This window comes from Ovis canadensis, chromosome 2 (genome assembly GCF_042477335.2).
Source record: "Ovis canadensis isolate MfBH-ARS-UI-01 breed Bighorn chromosome 2, ARS-UI_OviCan_v2, whole genome shotgun sequence".
Classification (NCBI taxonomy): Eukaryota; Metazoa; Chordata; class Mammalia; order Artiodactyla; family Bovidae; genus Ovis; species Ovis canadensis.
In genome coordinates this window covers 67001927-67018195 of record NC_091246.1, presented here as the reverse complement: position 1 = coordinate 67018195, position 16269 = coordinate 67001927, and the positions used below count along the sequence as shown (strand labels likewise).

General features: G+C 42.1%; 1 protein-coding gene across 5 annotated transcripts in view; it reads left to right on the top strand.

Annotated features, from left to right (window-relative positions):
- MAMDC2 (MAM domain containing 2) overlaps positions 1-16269 on the top strand; it is a 211437-nt gene that overhangs the window by 105356 nt on the left and 89812 nt on the right. For all 5 annotated transcript variants that reach the window (XR_011253932.1, XM_069574104.1, XM_069574103.1 and 2 more), the window contains 2 exons: positions 11481-11752; positions 13472-13556. Coding sequence is in view for 4 of the 5 variants with exons in the window: in XM_069574104.1 (XP_069430205.1) it covers positions 11481-11752; positions 13472-13556 (357 nt within the window). In the remaining variant the exon portion in view is untranslated. The remainder of the gene's footprint in view (positions 1-11480; positions 11753-13471; positions 13557-16269) is intronic.

The following is a 16269-nucleotide window of genomic DNA, read 5'->3' as shown; positions in this document are numbered from 1 at the left end:
AGCAAAGACTACTGGCAAAGGCAGTATTTAACAGGACCGCTGTGTACAGTTGTCTAAGTGATACATTGCACAACTATACTTTTTGACTCTGTTAAGACCTTAATGACACTTAGTAGCAACCTAGGAAAGGAGGTGGTGGAGTGGAACATGTGAAGGAAGGTGTACCAAGTAAAGGAGAAGCATGTGAGGCCTGGAAACAAGAAAGTATGTGATAACTTAGCATAGAGGAACTAGAAGAAATTTTGTGTCTGCCGTGTAGACTGTGAAAAGAGTGTAGTGGCTAAATATGAGGGTTAGAAAAACAGGGCCTTGTAAATCAAGGTCAGTGGGGAACCCCTCAAGTGTTTTAGGCCAGAAAATAATACGATCAGTTTAGCACAGTGGAAGTAACACTCTGGACACAGTGTGGAGTTCAGATTCTAGTGGGGCAAGATTGACTGAAGCATGGAGACCTATTGGGAATCTCTTGCAACAGTCTAGATAAAAGATGAGTCTAAACTGAAACAGTAGAGGGAACTTGGTGGAATGGATGGCTTTGAGAGAAATTTAGGAAATTAAGTCATCAAGATCCATACAATTTGGAGAAGGAAGGAGGTGAAGGAATCAATGAAAATATTAAGATTTCTTGATATTGGATAGTCTGATATCAATAGTCATCTATAGTCAGGTCATTGGATAGTCAGAGCTCCATTCACTTAAATTTGGAACACAGAAGAGCAGGGTTTTGAGGGAAGAGAGGCGTTTGTGTTTATGACTTGTACAAATGGAGACACCAACAGGAAGGTAGATGCGTGGGTCTGGAGGTTAATAAGGGATCCAGTTGGTGAACTAGACTTGGGAAATACTTGTATAAAAATGACTCTATAGGGGGTGGTGAATCAGGTAGTTTGGAAGCCTGTAACAAAAAACAAAGATAACAGTGGTTAAAACTGGAATCTGTTTTTCTCTTTCATAATGAACAGTGCAGAGGTAGGAAGTTAAACTGGTTATAAGACTCCACAGCATGAGTAGTAATCCAGCTCATTCTGGGTTTCTGCCCTGCCCACTACAATGGCTTCCATCCTCAGGGCCACCTGCCAGGGTGACCAACTGTGTTGGTTTGCCTGGGATTGAAGGGGTTCCCGGGACATGAGACTTTCCATTTGAAAACCAGGAAATTCCCAGGCTACCTGGGATGAGTTGGTTACCTCTGCACCTCCTGGTTTTGCGATGGCCACTGCAACTCCAGCCCTTTGCCCCCACACTTCAGACAGGAAGAAGAAGTAAGAAAGGAGGGCAAAAAGGACAGGTCAGCTGACTGAGCCCCTCTTTAAGGAGTTCTATCAGAAGCCCCACCTGACAACTTTCTCTTACATCTCCATCTAAAACTGTCATTGGCCACCTCTCCTCTCAAGGGTGAATGGCAACAGCAGTGTCGTGGCTGGGCACATTGGCAGCCCCATCATAAAGTTTGGTTCTCTAGAGAGGAAGAAGGAGAGAATGGATATTGGGTGGGCAATTATCAGTTCCTGCCCCAATGAGGAAGACTCCTCAGAGCAGAGAAACCAGACCCAGACCCAGAGAAGCACAGACTCTGAAGATCAGACAAAGCTAGATGATCCCACAGAAAGGACACAGAAGTAGAGGCAGGAGCAGAACTACTGCCCCAGGTATCAAGGAATTTAGAGGGAGAAAGTGCTTTAAGATGGAGGGAGGGTCCAGAGGTTAATGCTGCCCCAGGGTGATTTTATTAAGGGCCACTTTGAAAAAAGAGCCACAAGCTTCCTGTGGAAATTCCCCTTCCTTTCTGAAAGCCAAACACCCCATATGTGGGAGAAGTTGCTGAGTAAATTAAAGGACAAAGTTGGGATCCTAACTGCCCCCTCCACCGGCCTTCTCCCATGACCAGCACAGGCAGGACTGATAGTGATACAGTTCAGTGGGTCTGTTCTGGGCCTCACAGTTTTCTTTAATTTTAATCCAAAGTGACATCAGTGAAAAAGCCTTGCATGGCCACTGTTGCACAAAAGGGTTCCTTCCAGCCCCACATGTTAAGTTGCTACAAAAGTTTGAAGTCAAAAAACATTGCTTTGGCTCCCTTGGTGAGAGGAGCAAATTCTTGTTTATACACGAATACTGGGAAAACTGAAAAGTCAGTTTCCACATCAAGGAATAGGGATCGCCCTGCCCCAGCCCTGTGTGCTAGGATGTCACTGAAGCCTGTTTGTGGCAGTTTTATGCTGCTCTTTAAATGCAGGCTTTCCTTTTTCCTTAAGCAAGGTGATATTTGAAATGTTCCTCGACTTGAGAGCCTCTTCACTGCACTATGAAAGGTTTCATTCTGGGAGGGGTTTCTTACTCCTTGGAACCAAAACAGAACTGTAAATGCACTCACGTCTCAATTATTCTCTCCATTGCATTTCAGAAGCGGGTCCTGCCTATAAAGTTGTGCTACCCATCAACCACCCTCGGTATACTGATTTCTGGGGGGATTTAGATTTAAGCTCATATTTCTTAAATCTCATTCATCTCCTTATCCATGGAAGCTAACCAAAATCCAGGGGGTTCATTCAGTTTTATTGAATGAGAATGAGAAATTTCTTGAAACTGTCATTAGCAAGGACCTCATATGGCAAAACAGAAGGAAGAAAAGAAGCCATTCCCATCAAAACATTTACTGAAAGCAGATGTGCCTTGCAAAACTCTGTAGAGAGATTCTTTCTAACCCAGCAGGGAGCCTGGAAATCTGGGGGATTTGTTTTATGTTGGACAGCACAGAGCACCCTGGTGTCTGCCATGTAGGGGTCCAAATCCAGTCTGGAAATGGACTACCCATGAGAAGCACATGCAGTGCCTTCTGCTCCATGCAAGTTAGTAAATACTTGTTAAGACACTGGGTTGAAATTCTGGGCTGTTCTTGTACTTATAGTTCTCTGACCTGTCAGTACTGCCCTCATTCTGAGTGACTTGAAAACTCTTCATTTCCATGTTGCCCCATTCCCCACTTCCCAGCAGTACTTGCTGGGATGGCCTAGGATTCTCTGAGCCCAAGACAGTGAGGTCTCTGTCTACCATCACTAACCAAAGTATGGATGCAAAAACTTACTCTGTATGCATTAATTCTAACCATTGACTTGTTAACATCCTTTTGGTAGGGGAAAGGTGCCCTACTGTGGATCAAGTACAAGGCATACCCCAATTTTAGAAATTTTAGAAAACTATGTATTTATAACTCTTTCAGATATGAGGCAATGTGATAGAAAAGTTAATCTGCTTGTTGTGTTATCGACAGGAACAGTATGTGCAGAAAAGCCTGTCAGTTCAGTTCAGTTCACTTCAGTTGTGTCCAATTCTTTGTGACCCCATGGACTGCAGTACACCAGGCCTCACGGTCTATCACCAACTACCAGACCTTGCTCAAATTTATGTCCATCGAGTCGGGGATGCCATCCAACCGTCTCATCCTCTGTTATCCCCTTCTTCTCCTGCCTATACAGGCTTCCATATAAAAGCATCCACACCTTCAGGATCTCGGAGTAAGGAAAAGGAGGGAAACTTTGCTCTCCTGCCATAGGAAGATTGATACAATTCTAAATAGATAAATTAATAGAGCATACAAGAAAGTATTTGGAAACAGTATGGAGCTGAGGAAATTAAGTAGACTTGGAGCCAAACCTTCATTTACTAGCTGTGACCTTGGACTGCTCAATTAGCCTTTGTGAGTATCTGTTTCCTCCCCTGTAAAGTGGTAACTCCCACGTGGCAGGATCATTCATCAGGATTAAGAGAGAAGAATCTCTCTTATGTTGAGAACCTAATGCCTACAGCTCAATGAGTATTAGTTCCCTTTGAATCTTTGACTGTTAACAGATGATTTAAGATGAATTCTTGAAAGCTGTCTTCATTTTCATATGATCAAAATTATATCCATATAGTGATTTACTAAATAAACTAGAGGATAATAGGAAAATTGGAAACTTCAAACAGAGGATAAGACTATTTTTATGTAGTCATAGAAATTTGCAATTTTTCTTAGATATTTTCAAAACAAACATTCTTCTGCCAGAGGTAACCAGTACATTTATAAATTATCGTCAATCTGATTGATTAACAAGTATTTAATACAGATTTCTACATTTGGTGAATGCTATGACATTTATTTTCTAATAGCACAATCAGCTGTTTTTGGGAACCCCTATGCCCATTGCATTTTCTATACTTTTTAATTTTTGAAAAGTCTTTGATGTGCAAAGAAAGCAAGATTCCTTCAAAATATAAACTGATGGCTCATACATAATTGAGGATGCAATTATTTGGAAGCCTCCTCTTTCCATGATAGGAATCGGGTTCTTTGCAAAACACTTCATGAGCATCTGCCAGATGCTTTGCATGTATTATTGTCCAGGCTGTTTTGATCAGCTAGTGGAGGGTAAAGTTGATTGTCAACAGATAGCATAGTTCGGCAATGGGACAGGACAGACTGGGAGGGGCTGGGACATAGAAAAAGTTGTGCCCAGAGGAGTAGAGCAGGCACTAGGGAGAATGAATACAGATGCATACAGATCTTTGAAATAGTGGGCAGAAACTGACATCAGAAGGGCAAGACAAAGGGCAGCAGGCAGAGCTAGTAGCAGTTAATATCAAGGAGGGCCAATTTGAGATGATGAGATGGGCTAGCCATCAGGAAAATCGTGCTGGTCAAACATTTGGAAAAATAAGACTTAACATTTATTAAACACTTATCACGTGCCCTTGGGCACTGTGCTAAGAGCTTTACTTATCTTATATAATCTTTTGTAAAACTGCAAAGTCAGTATTTTAGCATCCTCATTTTACCAGTGAAGAAAGTGTCTCAGACAGCAAATGCGACTGGCTGAAAGTGACATGATTTGTAAGTAGTATAATTGGGATTTCAACCAACATCTGGCTGGGGTGATGACCACCAAGTTTTAAGCACTCTGTTTCCACAGACAGGGCCCAGTCCAGATGGGCAGGCAGTAAGGCATTCAGGAAATCTGGCAAGAAGATCCTTGCCTTAGGTCAGGGACTGGACTTCAGCCCTGGGAAGGAAGCTGCCAAAAAGAAGGCAGTGTCCTTGCCTTAGACATGCAAGATGCTGAGAGCTAAAAAAATAGAGAAGTAGGCATCATTATCAAACCTGGGTCACCAGAGGTTTCAGCCAGAATCATACTGGGGTAAATATATTGAATTTTATCAGTACTTCAGGTGGTGGTTAAGCCTGGGTGGGAGCAAGGGGGGGTCTTAGCTACGAGGAAGGGAACTGCTGAGGATGGGCAGCCAGAAGAACCCCAGTACTCAAGAGGACAAAGGTATAGATTTCAGCACCAAAGAGTCAATTAAGATGAAACGAATGAAGATTGTTCTCATATCAGCACTGTGAATGTGCTGTTGGTCTGTTCCCTGAATAAATAGCATCTCTGAACCATAACAGAAATAAGAAGACAATAGAAATTTCTATCTCTGGAACAACTAAAGGACTCCTCCCCTGATAATAAGAGAAATAATTAACAATTAACATTATTCTTTACAAAGCATTTTTATATATGCCATTTTCATCAGGTTCTCACAACTCTGTAGATATGAAGTCATTTCTCACCTGAGCTTTGTATTCTAAAGTCAACATGAAAAATGAAAACGGAACACCATCAAAATTGCCCTTGAATATTCCTTAAATTACAGATGGAATGTAGTATACATGATTTTCTGTGTATTATTACCATTTTTATGTACAACACAGCTGATTTTCCTTTTTGTGTTGAAATACATAAGTTCCACTTAGTGGGTATTTATATAAAAAAACTTATTTCATACAAGTAAGTATGTATTGCAGTGATTGGATTTTTTTTTGTTGGTTTGTCTTTTCCTAAGTACATTGAGTGATTTCTCAAATATTGAATGTGTATGTAATAGGACTTCCCTGTTTATTATTCCCATTTTGTAGATGAAGAAATTGATGATACAGTTAGCATACGCATGATGAAATTTTAAGCCAAAGTTATGCAAATCCTGGGTGGGGTCCCCATATGATCACCCCACCATGATCTTTACATCGGAATGACAGCACATTCATTAGCAAAGAGAACTGCAAGGGTCACCAAGAAGTCTCCCATAGTGATTGCCTGGGATTTAGACCCATCACACTGTGCCTTGGCTGTTAGAAGTCATTAACTCAAACCATTGAACTCAAACCATGCAGATATGTCTAACTTTGGGGCATAACCTCAAAGTCAGTTCTTTAGCCTGCCTTCACTGAAACAGAGAAGCCTTTTCTTTTGTTTTCTAAATGCTGCATGTGACTAGAAGACACATTCAGACCCTTGAGGCATATGGAGCCTAACCATTTTGGCAAAATAGTTTAATTACTGGTTTTGATTGCCATCCTACTTTTTAAGAATCTATTTGGAAATGTATGGCCCTCTTCTGACCCCTTATAAAGATTTTATCATTTCCAATAACTGTCTCATAAATTAGATCAAATTACCTAAGTAGCTGTATTTGAAAAAGATCCTTCCTTCTCTTCCTATCATCATGTTTTCAACTCTGTGGCTACTAAATCTCCCCCAGACCCTTTGCCCCATGTGTCACAATCAACAGCCCTGTCCACATGTGATTTCTGCCATCCTTTGCCTTTTTCTTACTTGTCTCTCTTCCAATGGTTGAAAGAGTTGGGAAAGGGAGTGGTGTCTTTAGGAATGGTAGAGTAAGGGCTTCAGAAAATCCTTTCCCCACAAAAGCGATGGAAGCACTGGCAACAATTGTCAAAATCAGCTTTTTAAGAACTTGAAATAAACCAAAGACTTGCAATATTTGGGAGCATTTATTCAAGAAAAACAACTGAATATCAGCAAGGACACTGAAACGTGTGTGTATTTTAACTTGCTCTATTCCTATCCTGATCTTTAGATGCATATGGAAATGCAAGGGACCCAGAATACTCAGAATAGTCTTGAAAAAGAAGAATAAACTCAGAAAGCTCACAATTCTCAGTTTCAAAACTACCACAAAGCTATAGTAAGCAAGACTATGTGGTAGTAGCAGAAGGATAGATGTAAATCCATGTAATAGAATTGAGAGCTCAGAAAGAAACCTCTACATCTATGCTCAATTGATTTTCAGCACAAGTGCCAAGACAATTCAATGAGCAAAAATCAACTCAAAATAGATCAAAGACCTAAAGAGCTAAAACTATAAAACTCTTAGAAGAAAAGAGTTGCAAACCCTTCATGACCTTAAATTAGACAATGACTTCCTAGTCATGACACCAAAAGCACACACAAAGAAAAAATAGAAAACTGGACTGCATCAAAATGAAAAAGTGTGCACTTCAAGGAATACCATTAAGAAAGTGAAATGAAAACCTATGAATGGGAAAAAATATTTACCATATTTTTACTAAATATTTACCCTATTTTAAAATATTTACCATATCACCACATGTAAGTGATACCATATGGTATTTGTCTTTCTCTTTCCGACTTACTTCACTTAGTACAATCACAGCTAGTTACACCCATGTTTCTGCAAATGGCATTATTTCATTCTTTTTATGGCTGAGTAATATTTCCATTGTATATATGTACCACACCTTTTTTATACATTCATCTGCTGATGGACATTTAGGTTAATTCCATGTCTTGGCTATTGTGAATATTGCTGCCATGAATATAAGGGCACATGTATCTTTTTGAATTATAGTTTTGTCTAGATATATGACCTGGAGTGGGATTGCTGGATCATATTGGTAATTCTGTTTTTGGTTGTTTTTTTTTTTTGAGGACTCTTCATGCTGTTTTCCACAGTGGCTGCACCAACTTACTTTCCCACCAACAGTGTAGGAACATTCCATTCCCTCCACACCCTCTCTAGCATTAGTTATTTGTAGACATTTTAGTAATGTCTCTCATTGGTGCGAGGTGGTACCTCATTGTAGTTTTGATTTCCATTTCTCTAATAATTAGTGATGTTGAGCACCTGTTCATGTGCCTATTGGCTGTCTATATGTCTTCTTTGGAGAAATGTCTATTTAGGTCTTCTGCCCATTTTTCGATTGGGTTGTTTGTTTGTTGTTGTTGAGTTGTATGAGCTGTTTGTATATTTTGGAAATTAAGCCCTTGTTCCAGTGCATTGTTTACAAATACTTTCTCTCATTCTATGGGTTGTCTTTTTGTTTTGTTTATCATTTCCTTTGCTGTGCAAAAGCTTGTAAGTTCCATTAGGCCCCATTTGTTTATTGAAAAGATTGTTTTTAATAAAGTAAGAAACTCACCAAAACCATTATCAATTTGTTCTAGAATGGCAGTTTTATTAGTGGCAGTCCATGGAAAGGCACCATCCTGATATCAGTATCTTCCTGATTCTTTCTTAATTTTCTAAAATGTCTTCATAATGTGCCACATTCCTTCTGGTTCAACTTAGCTCTAATATGACCGCAAGATATAATATGACCCCAAGCAGGGATGTTCCAGCTTAGATCCCAAATCAGATTGATTGGTAGTAGTTATATGGAACACTATATTTAAAAGGATTCTGAGGCTATATCCAAGCTAGGCATACAATTAATTAAGAAAATCTGACTTGAGATTGACAGTGGTAGTGGAGGTAGTTAGCAATTGGACTAATTATTTGATCTAGGAAAACACATTATTCTACTGAGGGGCTACAAAATCACTTGGGTGGATAAATCTTTGGATGGATTGTAATACAGCTAATTCACATATCCACGCAGCATGACCTAAGAGTGATTTGAGGTCTGCAATTTACATGTAAAATCCTATGATTTAAATAGCTAATATTTATGGTCAAGATGTCAAAGTCACTGAATAAATAGCATTAGCTTTCTTATAATATCAGGGTGTTTAAAATAATACATTTTATATACTGTGTGCTTTCAAAGGTTTTTAACAGAAGAGTATTAGCGTATGCTTATAATAAAATCTGACCTGATAAAAGGTTATGTCGCGAAAGATTTTTTATGGCATTCACTGAAAAGTCAAGATAGTCACCAGTAGGTGTACTCATTCAGCATCCTATAATACACATGTACATATGTCTGAATTTTACCTCCAAGTAAAACTGTTTCCTCCCTCCTTTGCATGCTTTCTTTGACAGATTAGCAGTGTCCTGAGAGTGAGTCCTATTTCTCTGTCCGATATGTAAATCAGCGGTTCTTATGTTGTGATCCCCAGACCAGCAGCATCAGCACTCTCTGGGACTTTTCAGAAATGTGGTCTGTCAGAAGTGCAGCTTCACCCCAGACCTACTTGGATTGGAAACTCAAGGAGTGGGTCCAGGAAGCCACTGGGTTTGAACAAGCCCTCCAAGTGACTTAGCTCAAGTTTGAGAGCCCCTGCTGTGAGTTGTTTCCCTTCTAGAAGGGGAAAGGCAGGAGGGAGAGAAGTTGGGCAAGCATCCAGGGAGAAGTGGGCCTTGTTCGGCAGCCAAGTTGGCAGGCGATATAAACAGTCACAGGACACAGCACAGACTTTCTTTGTTTCTTCCCTCTTTTATACCCCGTGTTTTAATTCTCTACTTCCCCGGGAAAGGTTTGAAGTGCTCTCAGGATCTCCCTCAATTCCCATCCCTGCCCTATCCCACTACTAGTCTTTTTAGAATCCTTTCCTTTATGGCAGTGGCAGAGTGGGACAAGGAGGATGTGTTTATACATTCTTTCATGTCACAATGAAGCAACAGTACAAACCCCAGCTTAGGTAGTGCTTCAAAACCCAACAGGCCCCACAGCTAGTAAATATATATGAAGCACTTAGAGCAGCACCTGGTTCATAATGAGTGTTTGCTGTATGTAGGAGGTAGTGGTATTGCTGGTGATTACTGCAAGGACCAGATTTATTCATAGAGTGCCTGGGTTGGCACCTACAAGTAGTTGCTATTTGCACCTAGTGGGTGGTTGCTATGTTGAGAAGACTGCCAGCTGGAGATAGATCTTGATCTTGAAAGCTTTTGCAGGCAAGTGAGGCTCCTTGAAGATAATGCCCTAACTGTGTCCTGACTGTGAGGCTGGCCGTCCACTGAGCTACCACTAGCCTGTCCGCACTCACCACAGGATTCGGGCTGGGATCAGATTTGGGAAAGCAAGTGTGGGAGAAGGGGCTGAAGAACATCATGAAAAGCAAAGAGGCCTTTTAGGGCCTTTCCAGTAAGAATTTAGTGTTGGGGAGTCCCAAATGCAAGGGGTGAGGTGGGTGGTCACGTATACAAGACTGCATGTTAGATGCTGGCCGTGAATGTGGGAGCCTCTGAACAAACATGAGGGTACAGGTTAGAAGGGCAGAGGGTCCTCAAGACCCACCAGCAGGTCAGATCATTGCTACAGGAAGCCAATGGCCAGAGTTAGATTGGGAAAACTCAAGTGAGAGTTCTTGGTTCCACCCTCCTTTTTTGTTCATAGAAATGCTATTTTACATCCTAGTGGAGCCAGTGGAGCCCTTGACAGTATCAGGAGAATGAGGAGAGAGGGAGCAGGGGGGAGGAGTGAAGAGAGGGAAAGGAGAAGAGGAAGGGTGAAGGGGATGGGAGGGACAGGAAGGAGAAGACAGAAGGGAAGGGAAGGGAAGGGAAGAGAGGGCGAGGAAGGGGGCAGGGGGTGGAGGTGGGGGTAATCAGTGCTTCTGCTGATTTCTAAGACTTGTCCTACATGTTTTACGTGTGCTTTTTCATTTAGCTATCAGAACTAGAAGATTCAATTGAGGAAGAGTCTAGAGCAGGAGGAAAGTGAAAGTTTCAGTCACTCAGTTGTGACCCCATGGACTATAGCCCACCAGGCTCCTCTGTCCATGGAATTCTCCAGGCAAAAATACCAGAATGGATAGCTATTCCCTTTTGCAAGGGATCTTCCTGACCCAGAGAAGGAGAGTTCTAGACTAATTAAAAATTAGCTTGCGATAAATTTTCTTCTGCCTGAGCCCCACGTTTGAAGTAACCAAATCAATTTAATATAATGAGGCACATTAAATACAGATTGAATCATTAGGTATGAGGGGATCGATGGAAGGGGAAGGAACCCACCAAGGTATTCTGATTTCAATAGAGGAATACTGCTCCTCCAGATTCGGAAGCTCCTTAGCCTGGGTTCTCAAACTCATATGCCTATGGGAGCCAGGGAGATGAAAGCAGGGTGCTAGATGGGCCGGTTATAAGGTGATGGTAGGTACTAGTTTTGCTTCAAGGTCAGGAGGTGATAGGGAGAGGTGGGGATAATGGCAAATAGAGCCCACACGCCAGCTCTAAAGAGGCAGCACTACTGAGCTCCGGGCTGCTGCGGTTGTGTGAAAGTAGCCTCCATGTCACCAGACCTCCTGATTTCTCACCAGAAGCAGAGATCCAATGTTCAGGCAACATTTAGTGGGGCCACATGATGCATGTGCTGGCTGTGTCTGCCCTCAGGTTTATTGGACTGCAGTTGTGCATTTTCCTGAGTCACAAACAGAAGATTGATTTCTTCCCTGGGTCCCCTTCTCTTCTAGGCCATTATATTTATGTGGACACCTCCTTTGCCAAGCAAGGGGAGAAAGCCGTGCTGCTGAGTCCTGATCTGCAGGCTGAAGAATGGAGCTGCCTCCGATTGGTCTACCAGATAGCCACATCTTCAGGGTCTCCATCAGATCCCAGCCGGCTGAACCTCTACATGAGATTTGAAGATGAGAGCTTTGATCGTTTGCTTTGGTCAGCCAAGAACCCTTCAGACAGCTGGCTCATAGCCAGCTTGGATTTGCAAAATACTTCCAAAAAATTCAAGGTAGACAAAATCTAGAAGCAGGCTTATTGTCTGACATACTCTTCTGAGATCGTATGAAGACTTCTGCCATTCATTGCAGTTAGTTTTCTCCTGTGTTAGGATGTGACATTTTGAAGGAGCTGCATCACAGAAAAACATCAGTAATGGAAATTAATATTGTTTACTCCTTAGAAGAGTTTCTTCCCAGATTTGTTTTCTATTTAAATGGGATTTGTGTAAGAATCTAAATGGGGCTTAAACCACCTCTTCAATGAAAATTTACTTTCCAATGGGCTTTAGCGAGTATTCTCATTTCTTATAATTTTGTTTCATTCTCCTAAGTTGGGTGTTTATGTTTGTGTTGTCTTCCTAATGCTTCCTTTGCTATAATTTTTAACAAAACAGTAACTATGATAAAAACAAAATGAAAATACATTGAAAGAGGAACAATACTTAAAGGACATGTTCTGATTTCAGAGATGAAAGTTGTCCCATCAAAAGTATTGGGAAAGTAAGGTAGAGAATGTAACAGAAAGTTGGATGTAGATTGGAGCAGGAAGGAGGATGAAGCCTGGACTCAGTTGGCCATGAAGTATGACATTTAGTGAAAACCTGTCATGAGGGACAAAGCGGAGGCTTCCAGAAAACTTTCTCCATTTCTAGTCCTCTTTTCAGTTCCTTATCCCATATCTCTTCTTCCTCAACAAGCTTTGGAATACAGTACTCTACATTCCGTATCTGCATATAGTCCTCCCATCAGACAGCAGGGTGGATTGAGGGAAGGAGCACTGGAGGCCTGAGTTCCCTATTATAAAGTGTCCCCCCAACAGTATATCACACCTGATACCTACCAGAATAGCTGCAAAATATTGGACTAAAATCACATAAGGAAAGGCAAATATTTTCAGAAGCAAGACCCAAGGTAAACAGTGCTTGTAATCAGCCACATACATGTTTATGCTTCTCCCTATTCTTTGGGGCTTCCCTGGTGGCTCAGATGATAAAGAATCCACCTGCAATGCAGGAGACCTGGGTTCGATCCCTGGGTTGGGAACATCCCTGGGAGGAGAGCATGGCAACCCACTCCAGTATGTTTGCCTGGAAAATGCCATGGACAGAGGAGCCTGGTTGCACAGAGTTGGATACTACTGAAGCAAAAAAAAAGAAAAAAAAATCTCTACTCTTCATGTAAAATTATCAAATTTTCATCAATATAGAAACTACAAGTTGAGTTGAGTTTTGAGCCTCTTCCATTCATACAAAGATCCCCCCACCACTGGTCAAATTGCCATACCTGCCTCCTCTCTCAAGGAATTTTTTTTTTTACCCCTCTGAGGACTCTGCCTTCAGTTCCTGGCCATGTTCAGAATGGATTTGCCCAGGGACCTAAGTCTCCTTTCCATCTGCAGCCAACTGGTGTCACCACAGGTGCGGGAGAAGGTGGTGGCTGGGGTTACAATGGAAGGCAACTGACTGGAAGACAAATGAGCTCTTACTGGATCCCTTGCTCACCTCAAAGTTCTGAGAATATGTGTATGAGTTTGTGTACACACATGCACACGCACACACTTGCCTTCTTTCAGTAAAGTCCATCATGGGATTAGTATCCAACAGCAACGAGCTGAGACAATCTCATTTTGCCTTGAATTGCTGAACAGCTTCTGACTAGTAGATGAAACACTAAAAATGGACACATGGTGTTTTAAAGTCTAACTCCCTTCTACCCCATGTGTTGTGCAGATTTTAATAGCAGGTGTGCTAGGACATGGAAATACATCCAGCATCGCACTCTTTGAAATCAAGATGACAACCGGCTACTGTATTGGTAAGTGGGTTTCCTTTTCATTGTATCAGAACATGCATCTTTTTCTAAAATCTCCTGTTGCCAGAAGTAATTGAATCAATCGTAAAGGCAGAGTATTTTATAAACTACACTCTGTAGTACATTTTGAATTTCACATCATTTGAATGCTGTATGATGTTTCTCTGTCTTTAGCAGAGGAAGGGTCATTAAGAGTTTGCCTGGACTGACTAGGTTGATGAAAGAAAAGTAGGTGAAGTGACTGTAACCTGAGTTGCTGCCTTAAACCCAACATATTCCATATTCCAATAAACATAATTTCCAGTTGGCTGTCGATTCAGCCTTTTGTAACATTTGCCAGAAAGGTGGCATCCTGTTTACCTCCATATTGCCTCCTTTCCTCACTCTCCTCCTTTCCTCTCTGACACACCGCTGCTCTGTGTTTACAATCACAGTGTCACTTAGATTCCACTCGAGCAGGGTTGTGAGGTGCTTCCTATGTGCCAGCTTCTTGGAGGGCATCAAGAGCAGACAGTCTCTGTGCTTGAGGTCGCTCACCTTCCGTTGTCTCCTACTGAAGCTGTCTCCATAAATGATCAGTTCTGCAGGTGAAGGACACACCATGCTGTGCAGGCGAGAGGGGTGGGGAGGAAACCAGACAGGACTGAATCTAGGAGATGCATTTGAGCTGTTGTTTCAAGAAGGGGAAGTTTAGGAATTCAGCCGGTGAAGGAGCGGGGCAGGAAGGAAAGCACTCATTCTGGGCAGACCCCACTGCAGGGACAGTGCAGTGAGTGTCCAGGCGAAGGCCAGGGGCTGGGTAGTGTTTGAAGTGAGAGTCAGCAGTGCTGAGGGAGGCTGTTATGAAAGAGTCTGGATCCCAGCTGTGGAGCCTGGGTTCCTGGATTATGTGGTTGGGAGGCACCAGAAGCCGTTCAGCGGGGAGGGGCCTGCAGCTGGGCTCGCAGATGCTGACTCTGGCTGCCACCTGGAAAATGAGCTGGGAACAAGGAAAGTATATAAGAGATAGGAAAACCCTTCGGAAGTGCCTGCACCCTCCATGAGGGGGATATAAGAGCCTAAAATTGGGGTCGGCAGTGGAATGGGATAAAGGTGGTAGGTTTGAGAGATTTTTTCTAGCACTGACAATACTGGAGGCTGAATGGCTGTGGAAAGGAAGAGACAAGAGTCAAGGGCAATTCTGAACAAAAAGGAGCCTTTCTAATTCCTTGAGTCTTCCTTCTCTGTTTTGACCTGCTGGTGATGGTGCTAATGCAAGTGAAAGAAAGCAGACCTAGACTGTTACCACTTCATGAAAATACAGTGAGCTTAAACTGTAGGCCAGTCAGACACACCTGGTGGAGCACCACCTGCTGGCTCAGTCAATGCACTGTGCCCCGCAGCCTCTGTTTCATTACCTGCAAAATGGGGATTCAAATATTTCCCTCATAGGAAAGGACTGTTGTAGAGACCAGTAAGATCACGGATATGAAGGTGATTGTCACTGTGCTTGGCAGTCAAAAATGTTAATTTCCTTTATTCAAATCACTGGATGGCTTCTGTTTTGTTTTGTTTTGTTTTGTTTCGAAACACAAAAGGAGCCCTGATATTTTACCTTGTTCAACTGTATGATCTTATTCTCACCTCATCTTTCTTTCTGTACACCCCTTTTGCCTCTCTTGTTTCCTCATCTGTAAATAATATTACATACTTGTGGGGTTGTTTTGAGGATTAGATGATTTAATTCATATAAAGTACTCAGATTAGTGCCTGGTGCATTGAAGAATATTTTGCTTTTTCTTTTACTCTGCAGCAGCCTTTAGCACTGACTGTTGGGCATAGGTCAGTGGATCCTGTAGTAGAAAAGCTGAAAATGAAAATCTTAAAAATGTTGAGTGCTTGCTAACACAAAAGCACACTGATAACTATCAGTCAGGACCCTGGCAAGAAAGTGGAAACAGATTACATTCAACCTTAGTAATTTGAGGAAAACTCACCAAAGGGACTACAAAGGTGTGGGTGGGTGAAGGAAGCCTGCCAAAATGCAGTAATCCAAGACTAGTCAGAGTGATGACTCATGAACCATCAGCACTGGAGGTCTGAAGGGGCAAGAGAGGAGGATTTACAGAACATAGAGCTGTGTGGTCCCTCGATAGAGGGGCACAGCCAACTCATGGCATCCTAGGGGAACGGGAACTGCAGGAATAAACAACCCCAACCTTGTTCACCTCTTCTCTTCCATTGGTTGAATTCATTTTAGAAGCCAGCAGGCAAGGAAGCTCATATAGGTCCATAGACATCAATCTCTGGAGGATGGCGTAGGCTGGAAGAAAGGTGGGTGGGTCTGGAGGAGCCAATAGGAGATGACCAGCACAATGACAATTTTGTATTTTTAACTGTTGTTTATGGGGGTCAATGGAGGAACTGGCTTATGAGTTTCTTGCTCCCCCAAAGGAGTCTGTTGACTGGGAACAATTTATCTGTGCAAGCATGTCAATGCACCTAAAAATGAGAGAGAGGGTCTCTTTGTCTTCTCTTGTTTTCTCTACTCAGTAGCTGCCAAAGGGCCCAGTGCCTAAGATATTCCTGTCTCGACTATTCTAAGATCTTTTTTATAAGAAAAGCAGAGAACTCTAGCATCTAGGAAACATGCGCCTTAGCCCTCAGCTTAGTACCTTGTCTACCATCAAGAGAGAAGGGAATGAAAGAATGGGTTCCCAGAAAGGTGGTGGATAAA